The sequence below is a fragment of the Myripristis murdjan genome, chromosome 11 (assembly GCF_902150065.1).
Source record: "Myripristis murdjan chromosome 11, fMyrMur1.1, whole genome shotgun sequence".
Lineage (NCBI taxonomy): Eukaryota > Metazoa > Chordata > Actinopteri > Holocentriformes > Holocentridae > Myripristis > Myripristis murdjan.
Genome location: NC_043990.1, coordinates 7,527,166 through 7,549,545, shown reverse-complemented (window position 1 = coordinate 7,549,545; position 22,380 = coordinate 7,527,166). Strand labels below are relative to the sequence as shown.

The 22,380-nt window shown below is 43.7% G+C and overlaps 3 protein-coding genes across 4 annotated transcripts in view; 2 read left to right on the top strand and 1 right to left on the bottom strand.

Moving 5' to 3' along the window:
• LOC115368084 (uncharacterized) overlaps nt 1-22,380 on the top strand; it is a 447,723-nt gene that overhangs the window by 175,011 nt on the left and 250,332 nt on the right. The gene's annotated exons all lie outside the window — the stretch shown is intronic.
• LOC115368090 (class I histocompatibility antigen, F10 alpha chain-like) overlaps nt 1-22,380 on the top strand; it is a 410,352-nt gene that overhangs the window by 232,057 nt on the left and 155,915 nt on the right. The gene's annotated exons all lie outside the window — the stretch shown is intronic.
• LOC115368095 (transcription factor 19-like) lies at nt 8,714-21,874 on the bottom strand. Of its 2 annotated transcripts, none has more exons than XM_030064087.1 (6): nt 21,710-21,874; nt 20,108-21,133; nt 17,906-18,075; nt 16,705-17,095; nt 15,592-16,093; nt 8,714-13,590 (listed from the first exon to the last, which is right to left on the bottom strand). In XM_030064087.1, exons 2-6 carry the CDS (start codon nt 20,376-20,378, stop codon nt 13,248-13,250), a joined length of 1,677 nt encoding a protein of 558 aa, XP_029919947.1. In that variant the 5' UTR covers nt 20,379-21,133; nt 21,710-21,874; the 3' UTR covers nt 8,714-13,247. The 2 variants fall into 2 exon arrangements, with proteins under 2 accessions (XP_029919947.1, XP_029919948.1); XM_030064088.1 differs by lacking the exon at nt 21,710-21,874 and adding an exon at nt 21,563-21,701.

The following is a 22,380-nucleotide window of genomic DNA, read 5'->3' as shown; positions in this document are numbered from 1 at the left end:
TGATGTTTTTGTGTTAATTGTCTAACTTGTATTGTGTTTGTTGATTTGTTGTTTCATCTTTGTCTTTTCTATTTCTATAGTCTTTGTTTTCTTTTGTTTCTGTCTTTGAGTTGGGCTTGTGTTGTGTGTCAGGACCCGCTCGAAAACCAGATGGTTCATCTCAAGGGGTTTTTATCCTAATGAATAAACTCACATGAAGGTTAGATATCTGTTATTGACGGATCGGCAGCAGTAGCCTTATCAAAGACAGAACCTACGTTAACGAGGGGAGGGCAGGAGGGACTGAGGCGCTCACGTGAGCATGCACTCATGTGTGAGTGTGTGTTAGAGAGAACAGGGCCGAGACGTGTGTGTGTGTGTGTGCAGGGTGAAGAGAGAGAGAAGAGGAAAGTCAGCGGAAAGTCAAAGAAGCGAGTTAAAAAACATAAAGCACTCACACAAGACGTAGGCCCCGCCATCGTTTGGAGTGAACTAAGTGCAGAGGTGCCGCGGTGTTTCAGGACATTATTTTTTTTTTTTAATACCCAAAGTGATTAACAGTTAAGAAAGACTAAGTAGAAATGGAGTGTGCTAATGGACCGCGTGCAGTCATTTGCATACACAGGGCTGGCAGAGGTAAAACGAATTATTAAATTATGTTTGGTAAAGAGAACATTTTGACTTGTTAAGGACTTGAACCCTCCAAGTTAAGGTTCTCGGGACTTAACTTGGACTCGTCAGCTTTGACTTTTGATTTGACTTTCAGGACATGAGACTTGCTTGTGACTCACCAAACAATGACTTGGTCCCACATCTATATTTCAGTGAGATGACAAGACAAACTGAGGAATAGAGGATACGCCAAAAAAACAAATTACAATACTTCATCACAAAAAAACTCCTGGAACACAAAGAGCATCGCAGATTGATGATGTATAACAGCAGAGGAGTAGCCAAGGGTGGATTTTCCTTTTAACTGATTAAGGTTGTTTCAAAAGTTTAGCCTTAGGTTTCTTTGCCTTGCTAATTTGCTGATGTCCCTCCTCGGTAAGAAGTCATGTTTCTCCCTCACGGAGGAGAAGTTTTCCGAATCAAAGTCTGCAGTGAGAGACTCCGGGGAGGCGCCGAGCAGGACTGGAGGCTCTCCTGGGAATCGGTGTCTGCTCGGGCGTCCTGCTGGTGTCTCTCTCTCCCCCGCTCCCATCTCGGCTGTCACTCCTCACCGCCGTTCAGTGAAGCAAAAACGCCACATATTCAAAAATAATTAAAGAGTGTATTTGCAAAATACTGTATATCTATATAGGGAAAAGTCATTACTTCAAGTTTGCCAGCCGGTATCTTTAAAAACCAGACGGCTTCGGAGATACCATCTTGTCAATCAAGGATTTAAAGTGGTAATCCTCAAGATTATTCTCACAGCATCTTTGGTGCTAAGCGCTCATTACTGTGGTGTTTCTGCACTGCGCCTCCCAGAGATCACCTGTCAGTCAGACCAGGTGGGCGGGGCTTTGGTGTCTCTCTCCGTGGATTTTCTGCGGTTGGAGTTCCTGTGGGTGGCGCTCTTTGCTTCGCCAGTTCAGCCATGGCGGCTTTCGCTGCTCATGTTACCCAGTTCTTCTTATTATTCTGTTTATCATTATTATTATTATTATAAACAAAATGCATTTCTAGCAGCGGCTGCTCGAAATGCTAGAAATGTGGAGCGAGTCACTTCCACACTGCAAAAAGTCAAAATCTTACCAAGATTATTTGTCTTATTTCAAGTCAAAATGTCTTATTTCTAGTCAAAATATCTCATTACACTTAAAATGAGAAAATTTACTTGAAACAAGAAACAAATTCTGCCAATGGAACAAGCAAATTTTTACTTGTGACACAAGTGAACAAGTAAAAATTTGCTTGTTCCATTGGCAGAATTTGTTTCTTGTTTAAAGCAAATTTGAAAAATTTAAATTTTTCAAATTTAAATTTAAAATTGTCTAAAAACAAGTTACTTCTGAGGTGATCATGTCTTATTTTAAGTGTAATGAGATATTTTGACTAGAAATAAGACATTTTGACTTGAAATAAGACAAATAATCTTGGTAAGATTTTGACTTTTTGCAGTGCAGTGTGCTGAAGGATGGTAATTGTCTGAGTTTCATGCTGCCGCTACCTTCCAGAAACTTGGATGTATGTCAGAGGATTTTTTGGGGCAGCGACTTTACACCAGGAGGTGAATTAAATCCACTAATTTGCAGAGAACATTCCTCTTAAGTTGCCTTGGACTGTGCGAGCTTCTCGTGAACCGCGGTACAGAGACGATTCTCTCATTACAGTCGGAGATGAGCGGCCAATTAAGACGTACGACTGTTCATTTTCCCGGCTTTATCAGAGAGCTCTGGATTTCAAAGTGAGGCTGGGATCCCCCCGGGGGTCCATGAGGGGTTTCTTAGGGGTCATCAGCAAAAGGAGGAATAGCTTAATTTCACTGTAATTTAATTAAATAGAACATTTTAATATGAAATATAAATATATATATATATAAGTTCATATAAAATAATGTGAGTGATTATTTTAATATGATTTTTTATCACCTCTTTGAATCTATTTGTCAGTGTTCAAAGGATGGCATTGAAACAGTTTTTGGCTTAAGACAAACCACAGTATCTCCTCATATCAGGGGCCCTGTGGCTTAATGAAAGAGGGTCGGAGGCTGTGGATCATGAAGTGGTTCAGACTCCAGCGCTGTTTGGACACGATGAATCACTCTAATGAATCTCTGGGCTTCCCTTGTTTTGTCGCCATCTGATGTGTCTCCGGGCCGGCCCACCGCTGAGATCTTTATCCGTCCTCTCGTTCTTTTGTCGTGCCGTCGTGCTCCGGCGGGTAGATAGATATTGCATAAAACGTGTCATGGAGCACACCAGGAAACACACGGAGAGAGCGCGCGAGTGTTTAGGACGACAGCGTGTTTTCCAAACGTTAAAGCTCCTCATCACCTCGATGAATCAGCGTTGTGTTTAAGTACCCAAACCAACATTTACTCTCATAAAATGTTACACATCATTACTTCACGTGACCTACTTCTCCGTATGAAGAAAATACTTAGCTCTTGTGCTGTTAGTCATTTTGTGAGGCTAACATATAAAACGTTGGATGTTTTTATCTGTAATAAGTGAAATGAAGCCCCAGCCTCCGCATAGTATAAGACCATGCAGCACAAGATGAAAAAGCCAATTAAATCCAGAGTTTTTGGGGGCCCTCGTCGTAGCTTGGGGGCCCCTCAAATCGTAACCCACTTTCAGGCCACTTCTACAGCCGGCGGTGCCAAAGCCGAGTCAAAGTGAAATGATTAATGGCGTTATTAAACAGTTTAGAGAGGGAGCTGATTGGACCGTGTGTTCCTCTGGCCGGGGCCAATTGAGAGTGATTTGTGAGGTGAAACAATGTAGTGAATGAAGTGGAGCATGGAGGAATGAGTGTGTGTGTATGTGTGTGTGTGTGTGTGTGGTTTTGGGTGTTGGTGACTTGAGCATGTGCAAGGGTGTGAGTGTGTGTTTGTTTTAGAAAATCTGTGTGTAAGACTGTGTCTATAAATGTGTGTGTGTGTGTGTGTGTGTGTGTGTGTATTCAAGAGAAACAAAGGTCAAACTGGGGACAGGAGGAAATAAGCCAATAAGCCAGAATCTCATTTCCTGTATGCTGGAGGAGAGAGAGGGAAATAGAGGAAATAAAGAGAGAGAGAGAGAGAGAGAGAGAGAGAGAGAGAATGAGAATAAAGGGAGTTAAATGGAGAAGAGATGGAGTGATAGAGTGACAGAGAGGAGAGGAAAGGAGGGGAAAATGGGAAAGTGAGAGGCTTTTGGGACAAATCGACAGCTGCTCCTGAGATCCTATTAGGGCTCAGCCAGTAGAAAGCTTGCCTGTCACACACACACACACACACACACACACAATCTCCAGGAATGATACGCAACCAAACACACACACACACACACACACTGACAATGATTCCCACATCTACACAGATACACAACTTCTCTCACACTTATGCATGCACGCGCACTGAAGCACAGACATCCTTAGTCACACAAGCATCACATTTGCACACACTGAAGCATGCACACACACACACACACACATACACACACACACACACACACATACACATCTCAATCATGGGGAGGAAGTTGCAATCATACATGCACACACACACACACACGCGCACACACTTTATATCTCTATCACACTGACAAAGATACAGGTTTGCAAAAAAAAAAACCACACTTGCTACAGCTTTATCATGCACTCACACACACTCTCACACACACACACACACACACACACTCGTACAAAAACTACAGGTTCAAAACACATGAAGTCAGAACTCCATCTGCTGAGGCTGAATTGGCTGTTTGTCTGAGGCGGCGGTGCCAGTAAGTTCAGCTCTGCAATCCATCCAGACCGATCAAACGCCAAACCCCTCCTGTGTGTGTGTGTGTCTCTCTCTCTCCCTCACACACACACACACACACACACGCAAGACACCACACACCTTCAAAACAGCATTGGATATGCTCTCAGAAAGGAATAATGAAAACATATGATTTCGATTCAGGGTGTAAAGAACAGGGAGTGGCTCTCTCTCTCTGCGCCAGGCGTCGTGTTCGGGCTCCCGCCGCCTGCCAACAGGCTTCTAACAGTGGACTGTGTAAGGCTGACACTGCCCCCTGCTGGGCCAGGAGGAAACTACACGCAAACACCACAAGACACCCTCCCTGCTTTGGAGGTTTGGTGCCATCTGATCTCGGGGTCAGGGTCAATATTGTGATTTCAGGATGGAGGTTTGGTGTTCCTCGTCTGATGCCAAGAATATTCAAGAGCAGAATGGATTTATATTTTTGCTTCCTAGAGCGTGATGAAGCCCGCTGACCCGGTGCTTCACATCCTGTTACTTGTTTGTTTGTCTGTTTTAGTCCATTAGGTATGTGCACCGTAAATCCTTTGTACCGAATGAGGATATTTTACTAAACTCTTGAATTTCTCCCTCACCAAATCCCCAATGCTCAATTTTGTTGGCAAAGGTTTGTGCTCTGTGCATCTTAAGTTTTAGTATTCATTACTTGTGTATTTGTATTCATTACTGGCATAGGTGTTTTGGTCTGTTGTGAATTTTAACCAGTTATTGTGAGCTATGTTTTCTTTTTTTTTTTTTTTAATCCAACTTGTGAAGCCAAATATCTACCATTGTGGACAATAAAGGTCAGCGCGAATTCAAACGCAGCCATGTGTGTCTAATTTGGGACCCAAATATGCTAATTGCGATACACTTTGAAATTTATGTTGCCATTAATATGCACTGCATTCGCTGTACAAAGTATTAAGGACAGCTTAAAAAAAAAAAAAAAAAAAATCCCTCTCCAGCTCATCGGCTGCTCTTTATCTACATCTGCTCCGGTGTGATCAATATGGATTTTAATAAGGAAATTCATCGAGGTGGTGGCTTCTACCTGAATTCACCTCATCAGCACACTTCATGTAAACAGTAAACAGTGTGTGCTTTGAATAAAACCTCTGTATGTGTGTGTGTTCTCCTGACTGAGACCCAAATGGTCTTGAGTTGTCTGGAGGCTTTCAAAAATCTCTTTAACCCTTTGTTAACATTATTCAAAGTGGAAATTGAAGTATCCCGTTACAACAGTGTCATGTCATTTATTATCACTATCATTCTCAATTTCTATTTCCCTTTTTTATTGACTGTTTTTATTGTTTTAAATCGTGTCTTGTTGCTTTTAATGTCTCTGTAAAGCACTTTGAGTCACCTTGTGTTGAATTGTGCTCTACAAATAAACTTGCCTTGCCTTGCCTCATGTAAATACAAGCCATTTTTCTACATTCCTTGTTTATAATGTTTATATTGCTCTTTGGTACTTATCATCTGTATATACTGTTTATAGTGTAAATTATGCTTCATATCTTTCTATCCACTTTGCAGCTGTAATACGTGAAATTTCCCCACCGTGGGACTAATAAAGGAATGTCTTATCTTATCTTATCTTATTTACTCATGTTGGTGTTGTAAGATTTAGTTTGAGTTAACTGGGAATAAGTACAGTGAGTCTTCTATGTCTTCACTTATGTCCATGCTTTGGTTTTCTTTTAGCTGCGAGGTGATTTTACCTTCCTGCCCCTATAGAGAGCTGTGTGCATGCATGTGCATTGGTTTTGAATAAAACAACTGAAGCAAAGATATCCGGCTCTATCCAGTCACTGTTTACCTAGCAGATGCATTATTCATCACCAGAAATGTACATGATTGCATTTCAGAATTTCATTTTTTTTTAGTTATTTGGCTGTATGCTCTTATCTATGGGTCTAACAGCTGAATATGCCTTAAAATCTCGGCTGGTCCCATCAGTGGGTTTGTCACCGCTGCGTGGCCGAGCTTTGATCAAACCCGCAGAGCTTTATTTTAAATCCTAGCGGAGATGCCAAGGTTTCCAAAGATACCAAATACGTCCCGCTGCATTACAGAGACATGTGCATAAAACGATGCACAAAACATTGAGTTATTTTCGACTTGATGTAATGCTGCAGTCAGGAAACAAAGGCATCTGGGATTTGAATGTTTCTCTCAATATGAGCTTGATGCCGGCCTTGAGCCATCCATCCATCCGTCCTCCTCCTCCGTTCCCCAACCTCGGCCCCCACACTTCTTCCTCTGCTTGCCCCTTCCACCCCACATCACACCTGTATGTTTAGGCTCATTAACCCCTGTCATTCAAACCGTCTCCCCCCTCAAAGACACACCAGCTGTACTTGCCTCTGCCTTTTTGCTTTGTTTTATTTTGCTTTTTTGTCTCGCCTGTTTTCTTCTGTCCTGATGACGTCTGATTGTTTTGTGACTGTTACCCCCTCCATCCATCCTCCATCCTCCCTCCCAGCTTCCTGTTCGTATTGTTTTACACTTGTATTGTTGTCACATTATTGCACCAATTTAAAAAACATGAGCTTGATGCAGCTTCAATGAAGCGTTGCAGCCGGCAGATACCTAATGTGGATTCACAACTGTCGCGCAATATGGGGAAAAAAAAAAAAAAAAGTATTTTCTCTTTCTGAAGGTATTCAAGGGGAAATTTAAGGGACAATCTGCGTTTTTCAGGGGTTAAACTGCCAGCTCACCAACATTTACAATAAACCAAGAACAGGGAGAGCAAAGATTCAGAGCTGCAGCTCCCCGGTGACAGACAGAGTAATGTTTGTCCATCATGAGCAACAGGAAGTGCAGGGTTGGGGATATGGACTGCCCGCCTGTGACCTCTGACCTCACCGCCGTCAAGGCAGAAGAGATCTGACCTCTCAGGGCTACATCTCCTTTATTATCAGTGTCGCCTGTATCTGTAACCTCCTGCCAGTCTCCACACATATCTCCACTTCCTCCACCTCGGTTTCAAATTAACAGATTCAGCTGTTCATCCTCTCTCTCTCTCTCTCTCTCTCTTTCTTTCTTTCTTTCTCTTGTTCTCTCTCCAGCATCAGAGAAAACAGAGAGGTGGCTGTGGTTGTCATTACAGGATACAGTGCTGACTGGCTCGCTGGATGGAAGGCGGCTGGCTCAATTACCAAAATAAAAAAATAAAAGGAGAGGGGGAGAGCGAGAGCGAGAGAGGAATGTTGCTATGGAAACACCTCGGACAAATGTAATTGTCTCCCTCCATCTTTGCAGGTCAAGGCAGCGGGCATTTCACCACCATAATCTCTCTGTCTTTTCTATTTCCATCCACAGGCCTAAAAGTACATAATAGGTTTTCTGGAGCCTCCAGTTACAAATATCTTGTATTATATATACGAGGTGATTTTATCAGCTGTCACGCTGCGTGTGCGCGCCCATGCTCCAAAATGAGATACCAAGATATCATGAGATATCAGATATCTTATTACCTCTGCATAAAGTGATACTCATGCTTACATGACCGCTGGCATGGCATTTCAATTCATGAAAAAATTATATATATTGGATATTCTTAGGCGCGCCGTTTTGAGATGAAAGCCCTCATATCTTGACGGTGTGAGCGCTCATCATCATCTCATCTCATCTCATCCTTGAACTCTCTGTCAGAATACTTCAACAGTGTGACATTTATGATTCATCTGGATGAGCTTTGAGTCTACTTCTTAGGATCTAAAAGAAAACATACAGTACGGTAAACATTTACTTTAAATACCCACATGTATTTGCACCCATGGGACATTAAATACACATAACCTTGCACTTTCTTTCTTGTCACTCTCCTCTGTTCTATGAGAAGCTATAAAAAAAAGAAATGTATAAATGTCATGGGGAGCCAAGATAAGAAATCCATTATGATGTTACAAAAAAAAAAGATGAGATAACAGGCTTCATTTACAGCAGGGTTCTTTGTTTGTTAACGTACACTTTGCTTTATCATTTCAAAAGACAACAATGAAAATATTGGGATTTATCTTCGCTTTGCTGGTGGGTGATATTCCACAGACGACTGGGGGTAAAAACTAAATGTAAAATGCTCAGATCAATGTTTCATAAATCACAAGTTAAGCTTGAATTTGACACATAAGAACCTAGAATACATTAAATAAATCAAATAAATCAGGCCTTGTGTTTTAGATCACGTCTTTCTGAATATTCTCCTTGTAAACACCCAGGATGCCCAACCCCAAAATGCAGTCATAAAACTCGGAAGACGAGACACGAAGAAAAAAAACACGGATAATCACTGAATAATCTTTATTTCTTCCCTGATAACTTTGATGACCAAAGCCGATGGCATCTCAGAGAATTACAAGAAATGCTTCCATTCTGTACAATCCCATAAACCCAACAAAGTCAAACTGCGTTATATCTGCATGTTAATGTGATGATCATTAAAGTGAACGGTGTGGAAAACAAGCAAGTCGTGTAGATTTTTAGATTTAGTGCTCTCTGTGAAATTGGTTTGTGTTATCTGGTTTCAAAGGAGTAAACCCCAATGCAGGCAAACAATCCCTTTGATTAACTTCCATTTCATGCTTCACTTTCACTTTGGTGTCCAGTATTTGACAATACGCCGTTTACCTGATGCTCTTAAGCGCGACCGCAACAGTAGATCATTGAATTCACTGTGCTTTTAAGTGCACTCAACATTTTGTAGATGGCACAAACTAGTTTAACACCATCAACCATGTAACATTTCAATGAGCCTATAAAGAAATGTTACGGGACAATTTTTCTTCCGAGGCAATGCAAATGGGAAACAGCACAGACCTGCAGAGTTCTGCTGGTCATAAAGTTAAGCTGCTATATGGAGCAGATACTGTCCTTTAATTCATTACTGGGTATAAACCAGTCATGCACTGGTAATATGATGACTACAGCGACATAAACTAAGTCTATAAAACCTGCAAAGACCGTTTGTTTTCTTTGCACACTTAACTGTTGAGTAATCTTTCATGTAAATTTATACTGTGGTAAACTATCGCAGAGCTCCCCTGCCTCTGATTCGGTTTGCTTCTTAAAACTGGCATAATTAGCTTCTATGCTTAATAATATGTTGGGTGGAAAAGGGTATCTTTGTCAACAACACATTAGCTATGGGCCGTTTCAGTAGAAAAGTTTTGTAAATGACTTGAAAGGGGAAAAAAAAATGTTATTCAAACCCTAGTTTGTCCGAAAGGGAAAGCACCCATGAAAAATGCCTCAAAATGTAATGAAATGTGATGTGAATGAGTATCTTGGCCTTAAAGGTAGAGGCAGCAGTGTGACGAGCTGAAGGAGCATGAATGTCAGTATGACCGCTGGACAAAACACTTGAAAGAAAGGAAGAAAAGAAAAAGGACAGAAAAATGCACACGAGGACAATAATTGTGGTTATGTCTCTTATACTCTTTTTGGTCGTGAAGGCCTGCGTCACACTGCCAGCTCCTACTTTCAGCCAATTAAAAAGTGTTCACTCTTTGAAAGGATGTGACTTTTAACACTTCGGAGGGTGTTTGTCTACCCCCCAAAAAAACTTTCAATCACTGTGCCTGTTTTCCACACACCACATGAAAGGCGCCTTACATGCAGACACAGGTTCACACCAAAAGCCACTACACACAGGATCCACCCGACATGAGACACCGGAGATGTGCTGAAGACGACACATTCTGTGCTGAGCGTTGCTGAGGCATGGAGAACACAAACAGGCAACTGCATGGAAGAGCTGGAAACCAAAGTCCTCATGAGGAAGATTTTAACTGCAGTGAACAATTACAGTCCGACCGGCTGATGAAACGGCAAACAAAAATCACTGAGTTTTTAACAAAATGCACCGACTGAAGATAACAAGAACACAGAGAAACTCCCGGCTCTAATCAGATTTTTTTTTTCTTTACCTGGGTAAATGATGTGTACTTGACAGGGCTGACTATGTCAACTGTATCACAGCATTGTGATTTTATGCTGAAGAGTTTTGCCCCTTGTCCGCTGCGTGGCACAGGCTCAACTCAACTCAAGTTTTGGTTTTCCATTGTTCGAAAGTTGTGGATAGTAGCTGGTACACAGTGCCACTACCGATTGGTCAGAAAGAAATTGAACAGCGAAACTTGTATCATAGTTTCACAGTTGATAATCTATCCATGTGAATATTTTTCACATGGATTTTACTTGTACTTATGCTTATTGTTCATGTGAAGCAGCCATATTGAGCTGTTTTGTTTTTTGTTTTTTTTAATTAACCACACACTGCCTTATGGCTTCACCATAAGGCAGTACAGTCTGCAGTGGAAAACCGAATCTAGGAAAGTAAAGCAAACAGAACTGAGTAGAGTTGAGCTGGTAGCATGCGGTGGAAGAGCAGCATTACAGAGGTACTCTGTTACTGCAGCGAAGGGGATGTAACCTCACTGCATTTAAAAAAAAAAAAAAAAAACTCATCTGCTGTTGCTGTTCATAGTGACATGCATAAAGTTATCATCACAACCCCATAATGAAGAACAGTGTTACCTTTATCCAACAGGGCAGAGGTCAATACAATTTCAATTGCAATTATTTCAAAGTGTTGTGAAACTAGTATTGGTTAGATAGTAATAGAACATCGGTTAATTTGAATACAGAGAAGGTGTATGAACTTTAATGACCATTGTTTTTAATGGATGAACTTAATCACTTAACTGAAAATGATTGATCCTAACCCAGTCGTCATGGATTTCATATTTGTTTTTCAACTTTGGAATCAACATTAGTGAGCTGTGCTGACAGCTGAGGCGTTTCGTTGTAGCCTAACCAGTGATCTGCATGGTGAGCACAGCCACAGCGTCGCTGCATTATTTCTAATCTTTTCTCCAAGCCGCCTTAGAACGAGATATTCAGATTTGGCTGTGCAGAAAGGCGATCTGCAGTTTGAGCGTTCCTCCTGCAGGAAGACAGTCCACAATGTCATCTGTAAGCATGTTAAAAAAATATATTTTTATATATTTTTTTTCCTTATCGCACTGTACAAGAATCAAGTTTCCATACATTTTTCTCTCCACTCTCATTTCACTTTAGGCAAAAATTGCAGGCCTGTCAAAGTGATATGATCAAGGCGAAATTGGAGGATGTCTTTCTACACGGTCAAACAGGCCTGACTGCTGCCGACACCCGCCCAGGCAAATTGTATTTTAACACGACCGTTTATCACAACTGCTCTGAAAACTATTATGGAAATTATACGAGCAGTTCAGAACAAGAGAAAGCACATCAACTGCCAACACTGAAAAACACCTTTTTAGTAAGACAAAAAGACAGTGTTTTTGTCCTGGTGAGCCAGCCCGAGTTGAAGTTTGAGATTAAATAAAAGGTGCTTTGGTGTTGCACTGCGGGCTCAACACTGTCTATTGTATTCCATTCAGCCAGCACCTCAGAGGATGCATATATACCTACTTTGTGTTAAGCGCGGCTGGAACAAACTGGGTTGTTCTTCACTGCCAAACTGGCCCAGGACAGAAACACCCCTGTTGACTCTTAAGAGCATTGCTCAGTAGTGTGAAGAGATGTATGATGGGGAGATGGAGCTGAAGGGAAGGCCTGAACCTCAAAATCATTCCAGATATCCAGAGAAAAATGACATTAACTCATCCCACTAGTCGGAGGGGGTAATGCAATTTTCTCAACTAGCTCTTAGAGACAGGAATCTCTTTATGCAGTTTTATCAACAGATGATATTTCATGACATTCGGTAAGTAATGAGCTCCCCCAAGCCAGCAGCAGCCACAGTGCCAGCCAGCACTGAAAGATTTTATAACGAACACTGTCCCACTGTACACAAAAGCCAGCAGCTGCTGCTGTGGAGGTGCCTTGAAATATTTGATTAGTGTCCCGAATGCACCTCTCATCAGCAGCAACAATGGAAGTCTGCTGACACATTTCCCTGGTGTTTAATTGTCTTGAACATCACAGCCAACCCGGAGCGAGCGACAGCCATGCAGGAGAGATGCACTGAAATATTTCATCAAGTTTTACAATCTCTGCGGCAGGAACACACCAGGTCTGTGCCGGGTTTTCCTCATCTAACCATTCTGACAGCTGACCAGCTGTTCTTAGGAGGTCCTGTTCTGTTTGGAAAATAAAGTTGGCTGGTGAAATAGTGACGGTGGCTGCACTGAAACCTTTCAGGAAGTTTAATCGGCATGAATAGACTCCCGGCCACGGCCAGCCAGCACGAAACATTTCATTAATCTTCCTGAACGCTGCTCACCCCCTAGTCAGCAGGACCTGCAGTGGGAGTTTGCTCGGAAACATTTCATCAGGTTTTGCTGTCCTAAACACACTTCTGCAGCCGGCCATCGCCATAATGAAGTCGGCCCTGAGTCATTTCATCGCAGTTGAGCTTCCTGACTGTGAAGTTACCGGTATGAATCCTGAGTGTGGCTGGGGAAGATCGGCATGTAGAACGTGGATCAAACTCTTTCTTCTCCGCCCTCACTGATGATTGTTGAGGAGGGAGCAAAGCATTTAATCCTACTTCACTCAGGCAAAGCTGCTCAGTGACCATTAAGACGAGACTGGTTGTGCTGGGCAACTGTGAACATGAGGCAGGGGCAGGGCTGGAGAAGAAACTTTCCCTAGGTAAAGCTTTAAAAAGAACAACAAAGAAACAACGACAACAAAAAAAAATCATCTCAGAAGCCACCACAGTGAGAGTCCGTGCTGCTGTGATTTCCAGGTATGGCAATAAATTCTTGCAGAGAGGTTAAGACATGTGGTAACTAAACAGAAACATTTCATTCAGTTTCATCGCCCTGCCCGGTCAGCGGCAGCCGCAGTGGAAGTCGGCGTTGGGGTCCATCAGGAGCTTCTTGCGATCAACATGCAGGCAGTCTATGTGGTACCAGGCGTCACACACGTCGCACTGGATCCACTGCACCGTGTCCTGCTGGGGCAGGCGGCACCGCGGGGCCGCACACGGCTCCACCACCCCCGACAGGCCCTCCTCCTCCTCCTCATCGTCGTCGTCTTCGCCCTCGGAGGAGGAAGAGGAGGAGCTGGAGGAAGAGGAAGCTGAAGAGGTAGATGAGGAGGATGAGGAGGATGGAGAGGGCAGGGAGGGCCGGGGAGGCAGAGGGTGCTTTCTGGGACGCCCCCGTCGCTTGCTGCAAGACGAGAGGACGAAGACAAGCAGAGAGAGAGAGAGAGAGAAGAAAGATGGAAAGCAGTGAGAGCAAGAAGGAACAACAGAAAAAAGAAGCGGTCACAACAATCAGTTCAACCTAATTGATATTTAACAAAACCCACTTGGACCCACTTGTTCCTAACACATTCCTTTTTCATGATAAACTGGTTGCATGAAACCTTTTTGTGAATGCATTCTGCATTTTGCCTAAACCTCATAGGAGCAGCACAAGACCACTGCATGCTTTAAATGTCTTGCATTTTAGTTATTTAGTTAGTTTTTATTCAGTAATCATTATTTTTCTCCTTACAACAGTTTTCAGAAATGTGCAAATTAAATACCTGGAGAAGGAATGTAGGCTAGGGAGTAAGGAGTGCAATGAAACTGTGACAACAGTGTGAGAATAACAAAAGGTTAACAACACTGTCAGGTGAGAGTTTAGGGATGAACATCCCTAATGAAAACACATATGGCGTGTGCTACATCACCCAATTTGAAAGTTTTTTATTTTATTTTGCCCAGTGAATGTGTACATTTTGGAAAGCATTGTATTTCATGTCTGCATCTGCCAGTGGGCCTTCACAATAAAAGCAGGCATAATAATATGTCAGTTTGACTACAGGAGAGACTTTATGTTCTCTGCAGTCAGGTGCATGTGTTGGCATTTGGCCAAAAGAGTTGGAAAATATTGGCACATTGGATACTGACAAAAAAATCCAATATTGTGCATCTCTAGTGTGAGGGAATTTTCCCAGTAGCTGCAGGTCACATTAGGCCCCTTTGAGCTGCACTGATAAGACGTACCGTCTCCATGCCACCAAGGCCATCAGTCTGGGGCTCGCCAGACACGGGGGGACAAGACCAGGCAGATTGACGCCTTTCACAAACACAGAGCTGTTCACCTCCAGCATACTGAGGTAAGATACCTCCTTTAAATAAGGCATGCCGGTGAGCAACCCTCAGAACTGGTGTGGTACGACACAGTGTTCCCACTTTTAGCGTTCATACTCTCTTCTCTTCAGCTGGGCATCAATAAACATCCTTTGCATAAGACATCACAGCCTCCTGAGATCTCCTTCACTCTGAGAGCTGACCAGAACCTCACTCTTTTCCATCACACCTGGTGGTTTTAATTTGCAGAGTGGGTATGTAGTAAACTGGAAAACTGCATCCAGCTTCTTTGAACTCAAATCCCAAGTACGTACGATGTAAAAGTGAAGGCAAGAACAGGAAAGGTTAAGCCAAGTGCCTGTGTAGTTATGACAGTGAACAAAGAAAAAAGAGATACTCATGACGTCTTTCTCCCTTCATTGTGCAGCATTTCAACCCGGTGTGGATTTTCTCATTGCAGCACCTCACAATGTCAAAACCTGTGAGATTCGGCTGGCTCATGAGGCCGTCTCCTCTCCCTGGAGATTTCTTCTCTCTCTTTGGTTGATGGGACCGGCCGCACACAGGCACAAAAACGCCCGACACGAGCAAATTTAAAAACACGCGTCAAATGTGATATATGTGGGGCACAACTGACCTGCACTGACAATGCTGACTCATCTTAAGAAGCGTCAAACTGTTTCAGAAAGTGATGATGAGAGAGGTAATGTAAGTGAGTTGCATGTAATTTTTTCCACCAGAAATGTATTTTAGCCCCTGTGAAGGTTGGAGCACAGCGGGTAACCTGTCATGTGTTCAGAACACCCGATAACGACACCCGATCACACTTCTGACATACTGACATCACAAATTATTAACAGCAAAAACAAAAACGTTTTAACTCGGGCGATGATGAGGGCAGATTTGTAAAACTACTGAATCCTCCTTGGCTATTTAGGGTGGGAAACTAATCTTCTGGTCATGGTGGCTGGTAAAAACAATTCAACCAGATGACTAGGTTTTGAAAATAACTTAAACAGCCTATTTAGATGGCAGTGGGAGTGGACAAATGTTTCTGTGTTGTATTGTGCAGCAGGGAATGTCAGATTACCTCGTGGCAAGGTGGAATCTGTTAAACTGCGCCCGGCCTCTCTCTTCGGCACAGATTCTCACCGAGGGCGACGCTAGGTTGTAGCTCTCGCCTCCCACCACCAGAGGGGAGTACACAGGCGAGCTGTGAGCCCGCCGCCTCCCCCGCGGCGCAGAGGAAGAGAAGGCGGTTTTCTGCTGGCGGAACACCGGGATGCCGGCGTGCGTCGTCATCCGGATGTGCTGCGTCTCCAGCTCCTGCTTGTGAACGGCGAGGCTGGTGAAGGACGCCTGGTGGAGGTGCTGGTTCAGTTTGCTGTTGGTCATGGCTCCGTGGAAGCTGCCGATGGTCCTGGTGCCGACGGGGAAGGGCTTGGCGTCCAGCGGCCGTCTGACGTCGCTCTGGCTCTTGAGCTGCAGCGGCAGAGCGGGAGGTGAGCTGAAACCCTCCGATTCCGACTTGTAGAGCCGCCTCCTCTTCCTCGCCCTGGCTCTCTGTCCGTCCTCCAGCGCCACTCCCACGGCTGCACCACATTGAAAGAAAAACACGCTGGGATTATTTCTGCTGAATAGTAGTGAGACATCCAGGCACCGATGATTTTTTCCCCCCCAGCATTTTTTCAGAACTACGCCTTTGTGTTCCGTTTCCTTTGAACCGCTGAATTAACCGCAGCATCAGTCTCTATTGTTGTGTAATTTCCTCTCATTTTCATTTATCTACTCGTTTCCTGCTTTATTTTGCTTGCTTTTCATTGACTGTTATTCTCTTGCTGCAAAATGAGATTTAGTTTCAGTGAAAATTGTTCCGAATAAACGATTTACGATTTTCTCAGCGTGAGTAAAATGAAAGATTTTTTTTCCTGACATGCAACTTGATTACTCGGCCGGGGATCCTTCACACTACAAGACAACATTATTTAGAAAGTTTTTGAAAAGGCCCCCCCGTGTCTTAATGTCTTCTTGTTTTTGTTGTTGTTTTGTAAATGTGTTCATTTTCCACCTGTGGTGAGGAATAAAAAAAAAAAGTGTAAAGAGCCTGTCTGAAAAACACCCTCAGCCCCCTGCAATCTAAAAAAAAAATCATCAAGTTAATAATGAAACTTCAGTATTTTTTTCCCCTCGTGAACAGTCATACCTGCTCGGCTTCGGGGCTCATCGGAGCTGTCGTCCTCGAGCAGCACGGTGTGCGCTGACTTCCTCCTGCTCCGGGACGACTGCGGCAGAGATTTTGTCGAGGGCATCGAACCCGCAGAGGGGAAGGACGGCGGCGTGGAGGGAGGCAGCAGGGAGGAGAAGCCCATCAGAGGAGGCGAGGAGGACGAGCCGGGGTCCGAGGTGTTGCCCCCGTGGCTGTCGCTCCTCTTGAAGGTCCAGGCGCTGCCCCTCATCTTGCTGAGGCTGCCGATCGAGTTGAGGATGACCGTCGCCCGGTTGATTGACAGCTTGGACAGGTCGAGGTTGGGCGCCGTTTTCCGGTCCAGGCTGGTCCTGATCCGATTCTGCAGGTCAGAGGAGAAGGTGCCCGCCTAACAAAGAAAACAACTCCATCAGTTCTTGTCAAGCTAAACTGAATTAGTTGCCGGTGTCCAAAATCAACATCTGTCATATATCAGCAAAATTACTTCTCAATGAAAGAAAAAAAAAAAAAAAAACATACACGGCGGTAGCATTTGAATTCCTTGTCCTCTGCCTGTTCTCAATCTTTGAAATTATTTTTCTTGTCTAGAAAAATGGATGTTGCTGCATTTCATTAGTGAGCAAGCTTCTACAATTATCATATCACCTCATTATACAGATGGAATGGTGCTGAAAATGAGTAGAGCTGACCAATTTCGATTAATTATTTTGGACAGTAAATTATTCTCTGCAGGTAATTTGTTTTTAGTTTACCAGCCCTCGGCAGAACGGCCAAGAAAGTAATTTCCAGCATCGCTGTCCATCACATTATGCCGTCCAACAGACAGCTGTACCTTGTAGTTTAAAATGGGCTCACACCGTTTTTTAGCAGAAATGACCGCAGAGGAAGTCGAAACCCTGTCATGCTAATACCTTGCTCATAAGTACACTGGGCTACATGAGGAGTGAAACCCCGAACCCTGTCATGTCGGTGTTACGCACCATCAAATAAACCACACTGGACCACAATGTCTCTTTCTTAATCACTTTCATGGTTTCAATTACAATGCAGCCGCTGCCTATGAAATAATGCAGTGCAACATGATGGTTTAATGCCTGCTGGAAACAAAATGTGAGGCACCACAGTAAACCTGTTGGAAAATTTATTTTAGTGGTCGAATCTCTGACTTGAATTTCTGTCCCCCAACATCAAAGATCACCTTTGGGATTGTGATGGCATCAAATTCGAGCGGGCGAACTTTGACCTTCTGGAACAGGAAGTAGAACTCCGGGCTCCCGGGCGCCGACTGGCCGCCAAAGATCAGCGTGTCGCCATCGGAGAGCTCCCATTGGACACCAGGCTGGAGGCGGACCTCGTTCACCCAGGTGCCTGGCAGCACGAGAGCAGAGGAGGAAAGGTTTGGTTTGTTTTTTTGTTTTTTTTTTTTTTTTCTCAAGTACAAGCGGTATGCCGGCACGTAATTTTTCTCTGTTTACGAAACAAGATGATTGTAGATTGTCATTGGCCGCGCTGACATTGACAAGAGACGAGTGAAACAGCTCATGAATCATCCGAGCTCTCTCAAAGTCAGATGAGCAGCGCAAATGAACGCACACACACAAACAAACAAACAGCGGCTTTGCGGTTGAGGACGATGTCACCTCGGGCCAGACGATCACAAAACTTTTTAATATAAGAATAAACTCCTGACAAACAAGGCAGAATAAATCAAGCTGACAGAGGCTCACAATAAAACTTTTTTTTTTTTTTACTATCAATATGTTTACAGCTTCCAAAATTGGAGAGAAATGTAAAACAGTCTGTGAAATGGACCTAAAATTGCAGAGCTGGAAGGCTGTGTGGCAATCCAACAGCCATGACAGCGCAGCACAAATGAGAAATGCGCGTTGAATACTAAAATGTAATTTTAATAGCAAAAATGAAAAATGTGTGAAACAGCCTGTGAAATTACTTGAAAAATTAGGCAGTAAGAGTGCAGTTTAGATTCGGAGGCTGTCTGATCGGTCCCATACTGTTCATCTCCTTTAAGAACTCGCGCTTCTCAATTTTCGTCCGCTCTCGGCTCCGTCCCGTTCGGCTGGTCCCCGCACGGCCCGGGTCTCAGCGGGGAATGTCGACTGTGCCGGTGATAAATCTTCCCCACTGACAAGACATTTCCTACAGTATATCATTTACCGGCCCTACACTCGTCACATCTGCCATGCCGCCAAGTTTGTTTTCACCTAAATTTGTTTTACTATTCCACTCTTTTTGCTGTTGTATCATTTCCATTTCATGGTCCCACTTCTCCTTTTTCTGTTGCTGGATGCTCGTCACGCTTTCAGTCGTGGAAACTGAAGGATAACAAACTCCTCTTTTGGTTGAGAAAATGATACCGTGTCACAATGGCCGACTTTACAAATATTTTTAAAATCGCATTTAAAATACCATGTTTTCCTCTATTTAACTTGTTTTCTACATATCTTTATTGTACTGTGTGTTACTAGATTTTATATTTATTGCATTATAGATATAGTTTGTTAACTACTGTTATTTTATCCTGTCAAGTACTTTGTACATTTACTTTTTTGACAATTGTTACATAAATAAAGCTATCATTATTATTATTATTATTATTATTATTCCCTTTGGGCTGATAAAAATTGTACAAAACCCCACTGGATAAACTGAAAAATACATATTGGTCATGGTATGAGCTTGACTGTTTTTCTTAGCTGCTGAAAAGTTGATACTTTGGGTAGCAGTTGTTTGTAATGTAAATGTGCTTCTGCCGTTGTACGTGTGTGTCTGAGCATCTTCCTTGTCTGTACATCTGCAGCTGTGCTTGGCCAGTTAACAGAGGTGTGTGTGTGTGTGGGTGGTGTTTGTATTTTTTTTTTTTAATCAGTAAACAAGTCGAAGGTAGTTTGTGTGTGTCTGCTTCTCACCTCCTACAGGAGTCAGTATTTGTATTTCTGTCTGTCACCAATTTGGAGTAGGTGTGTTTGTGTATGTGTATGTGTGTGTGTGTGTGTGTGTGTGTATTTGTAATGCATAATTTCCCCAGCTACAGTTTTTACCATTTGTATTCCTGTCAGTCAAAATGGAGCGCAGTGTGTGTGTGTGTGTGGGTGCACCTTCATCTGTGAGGGCCAGTCTCCCACTACATCTGCATTTCTCCCAGACAAGCAGTGTAAGCGAGTGTGTACACTGTTTTTTGTTTGCGTTTGTCTGTCTGTAAACAAGTGTGTAAGTGTAACGACAAGTGTTTGCGCTTGAGTGAGGTTGTTTCTTTCCCTCGAGATGTTTTAGTGTTTGGACTTCTGTAGGACGATGTCTGTGTGTGTTTCTCTAATGTCCATGAGTCAGACTCTCCCCTTCCCTGACGGTACAGGTGTAGGAGTGTGTGTGTGTCTCTCACCATGGCTGCTCCTGTCTTTGATGTGGACCCTCCAGCCCTCCTCCTGCGGTGCGGCGTCCCCCGCGCCCCCCTCCCTCTCAGCGTGCAGCTCGGCGTGGATCCTGGACACCGAGGCCGAGTCCAGCGTGACGTCGCAGAGCTCGGCCGCCCGGCCCAGGCGGAACACCGACTGGCTCAGCGCCGGCCGGAACGTGTACAGGTCCCGGGCCGAGTCGCCCGCCGCCGAGCCGATCCGGAGCAACTGGAAGCACGGCTGCACCCCCGACAGCATGACCGACAGGCTGCCCGGCCGATCAGATTGTCTGCCACTGCTGCACCTCCTGCACCCCACTCAGAGGCCTCACCCTACCTGAGACAGGTGACGACTTACAGGAGGTTATGATCCATTGTTGGTTAAGACGCTGTTCTAGTAGATACGAGTCAAACTGAAGGCATTTGTGCTCTGCCTGCTAAACATAGGCCTATAAATATTGCATTGCAAAACAAAAAAGCCTGAATTTGATGCACTGAGTCTAAAGGATCCAGGGAGTCACCTGGGCTATACGCAACAGGTGTTTCTATTAGTATGGAAAGCTGACGTCTTACTATATCCTGTTGCTGAATTTATGAATAAATAAAGAGGATATAGAGCACTGTATGAGTTGGCAGACTGTGCAAATGAGTTCTTAGACTGTATTATCAGCCCAGGCTCAAAGACACTAAATCCACCGCAGAAATGTGAAGCATAAACTAGTTGATTTCAGCTTCTGTGGCAATGTGGAGAGCCACTGTGTGACTGCGCTGCTAATTTGCAGCGTCTGAGCGCGGTGACAACTGAAACGGCATAAAGTTTGACAGCCGTGACCTTTTCTTTTTTTGTTGCACCGCTCAAATTATGGCAGCTAATATTCTAAAGTTTAACACTTGTCAGCTGAATCTGTGTGTGTGAGGGAGATTAAAAACCCCCTAGCTTTTGACATCAATTGACATCAGCAGTCTCACAGGTCGGGAAATCTGACAGGGTGTAACAGCTGTGGATTGTCTGATCTGGAGGAAAACAGAGGAAAAAATCATGAAATAAGAACAACTAAGGTTTAATTGCCGTACTTAGCGACAAAATGACAGTTTAGGCTTTAGGAATGTAATATAAGTGACATTTCACAGAACTTAAAAACATTAATAAATAACACCGCGACGCCCAGTCACTCATGCGTGGCTTCAAATCCACATAAGGTGAGAGTGTGGCAGAAGTATACAGAAGTTAAATTTAGCTCATAGAGAAGTTAAAAGGTAAACATCAACTTTCTGGCCTTTCTAACACGCACTGCAGGTCATGCGTGGCTCGCGTGCATGACTCAGTGACGTCTCGTGGGATCACGGCACAAAGCGAGACACCAAAACCGATGCAAATGAACGGCTTGTCATATAAAAACAACATTTTTGCGTTGCTTCACCTCGTCCAAACAAGACATTTACCTATAGTGCAGACATCGTTTAAAGTGCGGGAGATTAAGCCAGCAGGGAATAGCGCTTTTCATCTTATGCCAGCAAGCAGCAGGATGAAGCTAGCTAGCGTCAGTTCCTTGTAGGACATAATGAAAGTCAAAGCTCGCTGCCACTTACAACAAAAACAGCACTTCACACCGACTCTGCGTGAATTACTCCTCCAAAGTTGGACCAGACGCCGTCGATAATTCCGCTGCACTCGTCCACTTTCGCCAAGTTTGATATTTACTGCCCTATTTCAGCGCCGTTGTTTGCCTGCTCTCAGTGCGCTTCTTCTCCTCCTTTCCTCCCAGGAAGTCCTTTGAAATTTGGCGCGCCAGTCCGGGGGCTTCCTTGCGCTAGAAGTGGCGTCACTTCCGGCTCCTCCCGGATTGGAGGAGCGCCAGGGCGCCTTCAGCGGGACAGGCCCATGTGAGGAGGCCTGGGGCCGCGGTGTCAGAGCTGGTGTGGGTGGTTTTCTTTAGGATCAGCCCGTCTAAATTCAGTCTGGCCGCCCTTTTGTTTGCCTACACACACCAGGCTGGCACACTCTAAGTACACACACACAGCACTCATCACACTATGTAATAAATTTATAGAATATTTTACATTTACATCAGGGTATTTTACCTTTATATAGATATTTTACATTTACATTAAATTATAAGAACCAAAATATAATCTAATATTTAGGTCATATGCCCTGCTCCCTTTCTGCATGCATAAACAAAAATAACAACCATGCATCCAAAAAACAAAGTGCAAAAGCCAAGGCCATAATCCCCTTACAACACTTTTCGGTGCAAAGT

Bases quoted from the DNA above. Each gene is read 5' to 3' on its own strand.
- LOC115368095 (XM_030064087.1), bottom strand. From the start codon at position 20,378: ATGCTGTCGGGGGTGCAGCCGTGCTTCCAGTTGCTCCGGATCGGCTCG. The intron at 17,096-17,905 runs GTGATCTTTGAT...TTTCTTTGTTAG, and splicing joins ATGCCATCACAATCCCAAAG to GCGGGCACCTTCTCCTCTGA. The intron at 16,094-16,704 runs GTATGACTGTTC...AATGTGGTGCAG, and splicing joins TGAGCCCCGAAGCCGAGCAG to CCGTGGGAGTGGCGCTGGAG.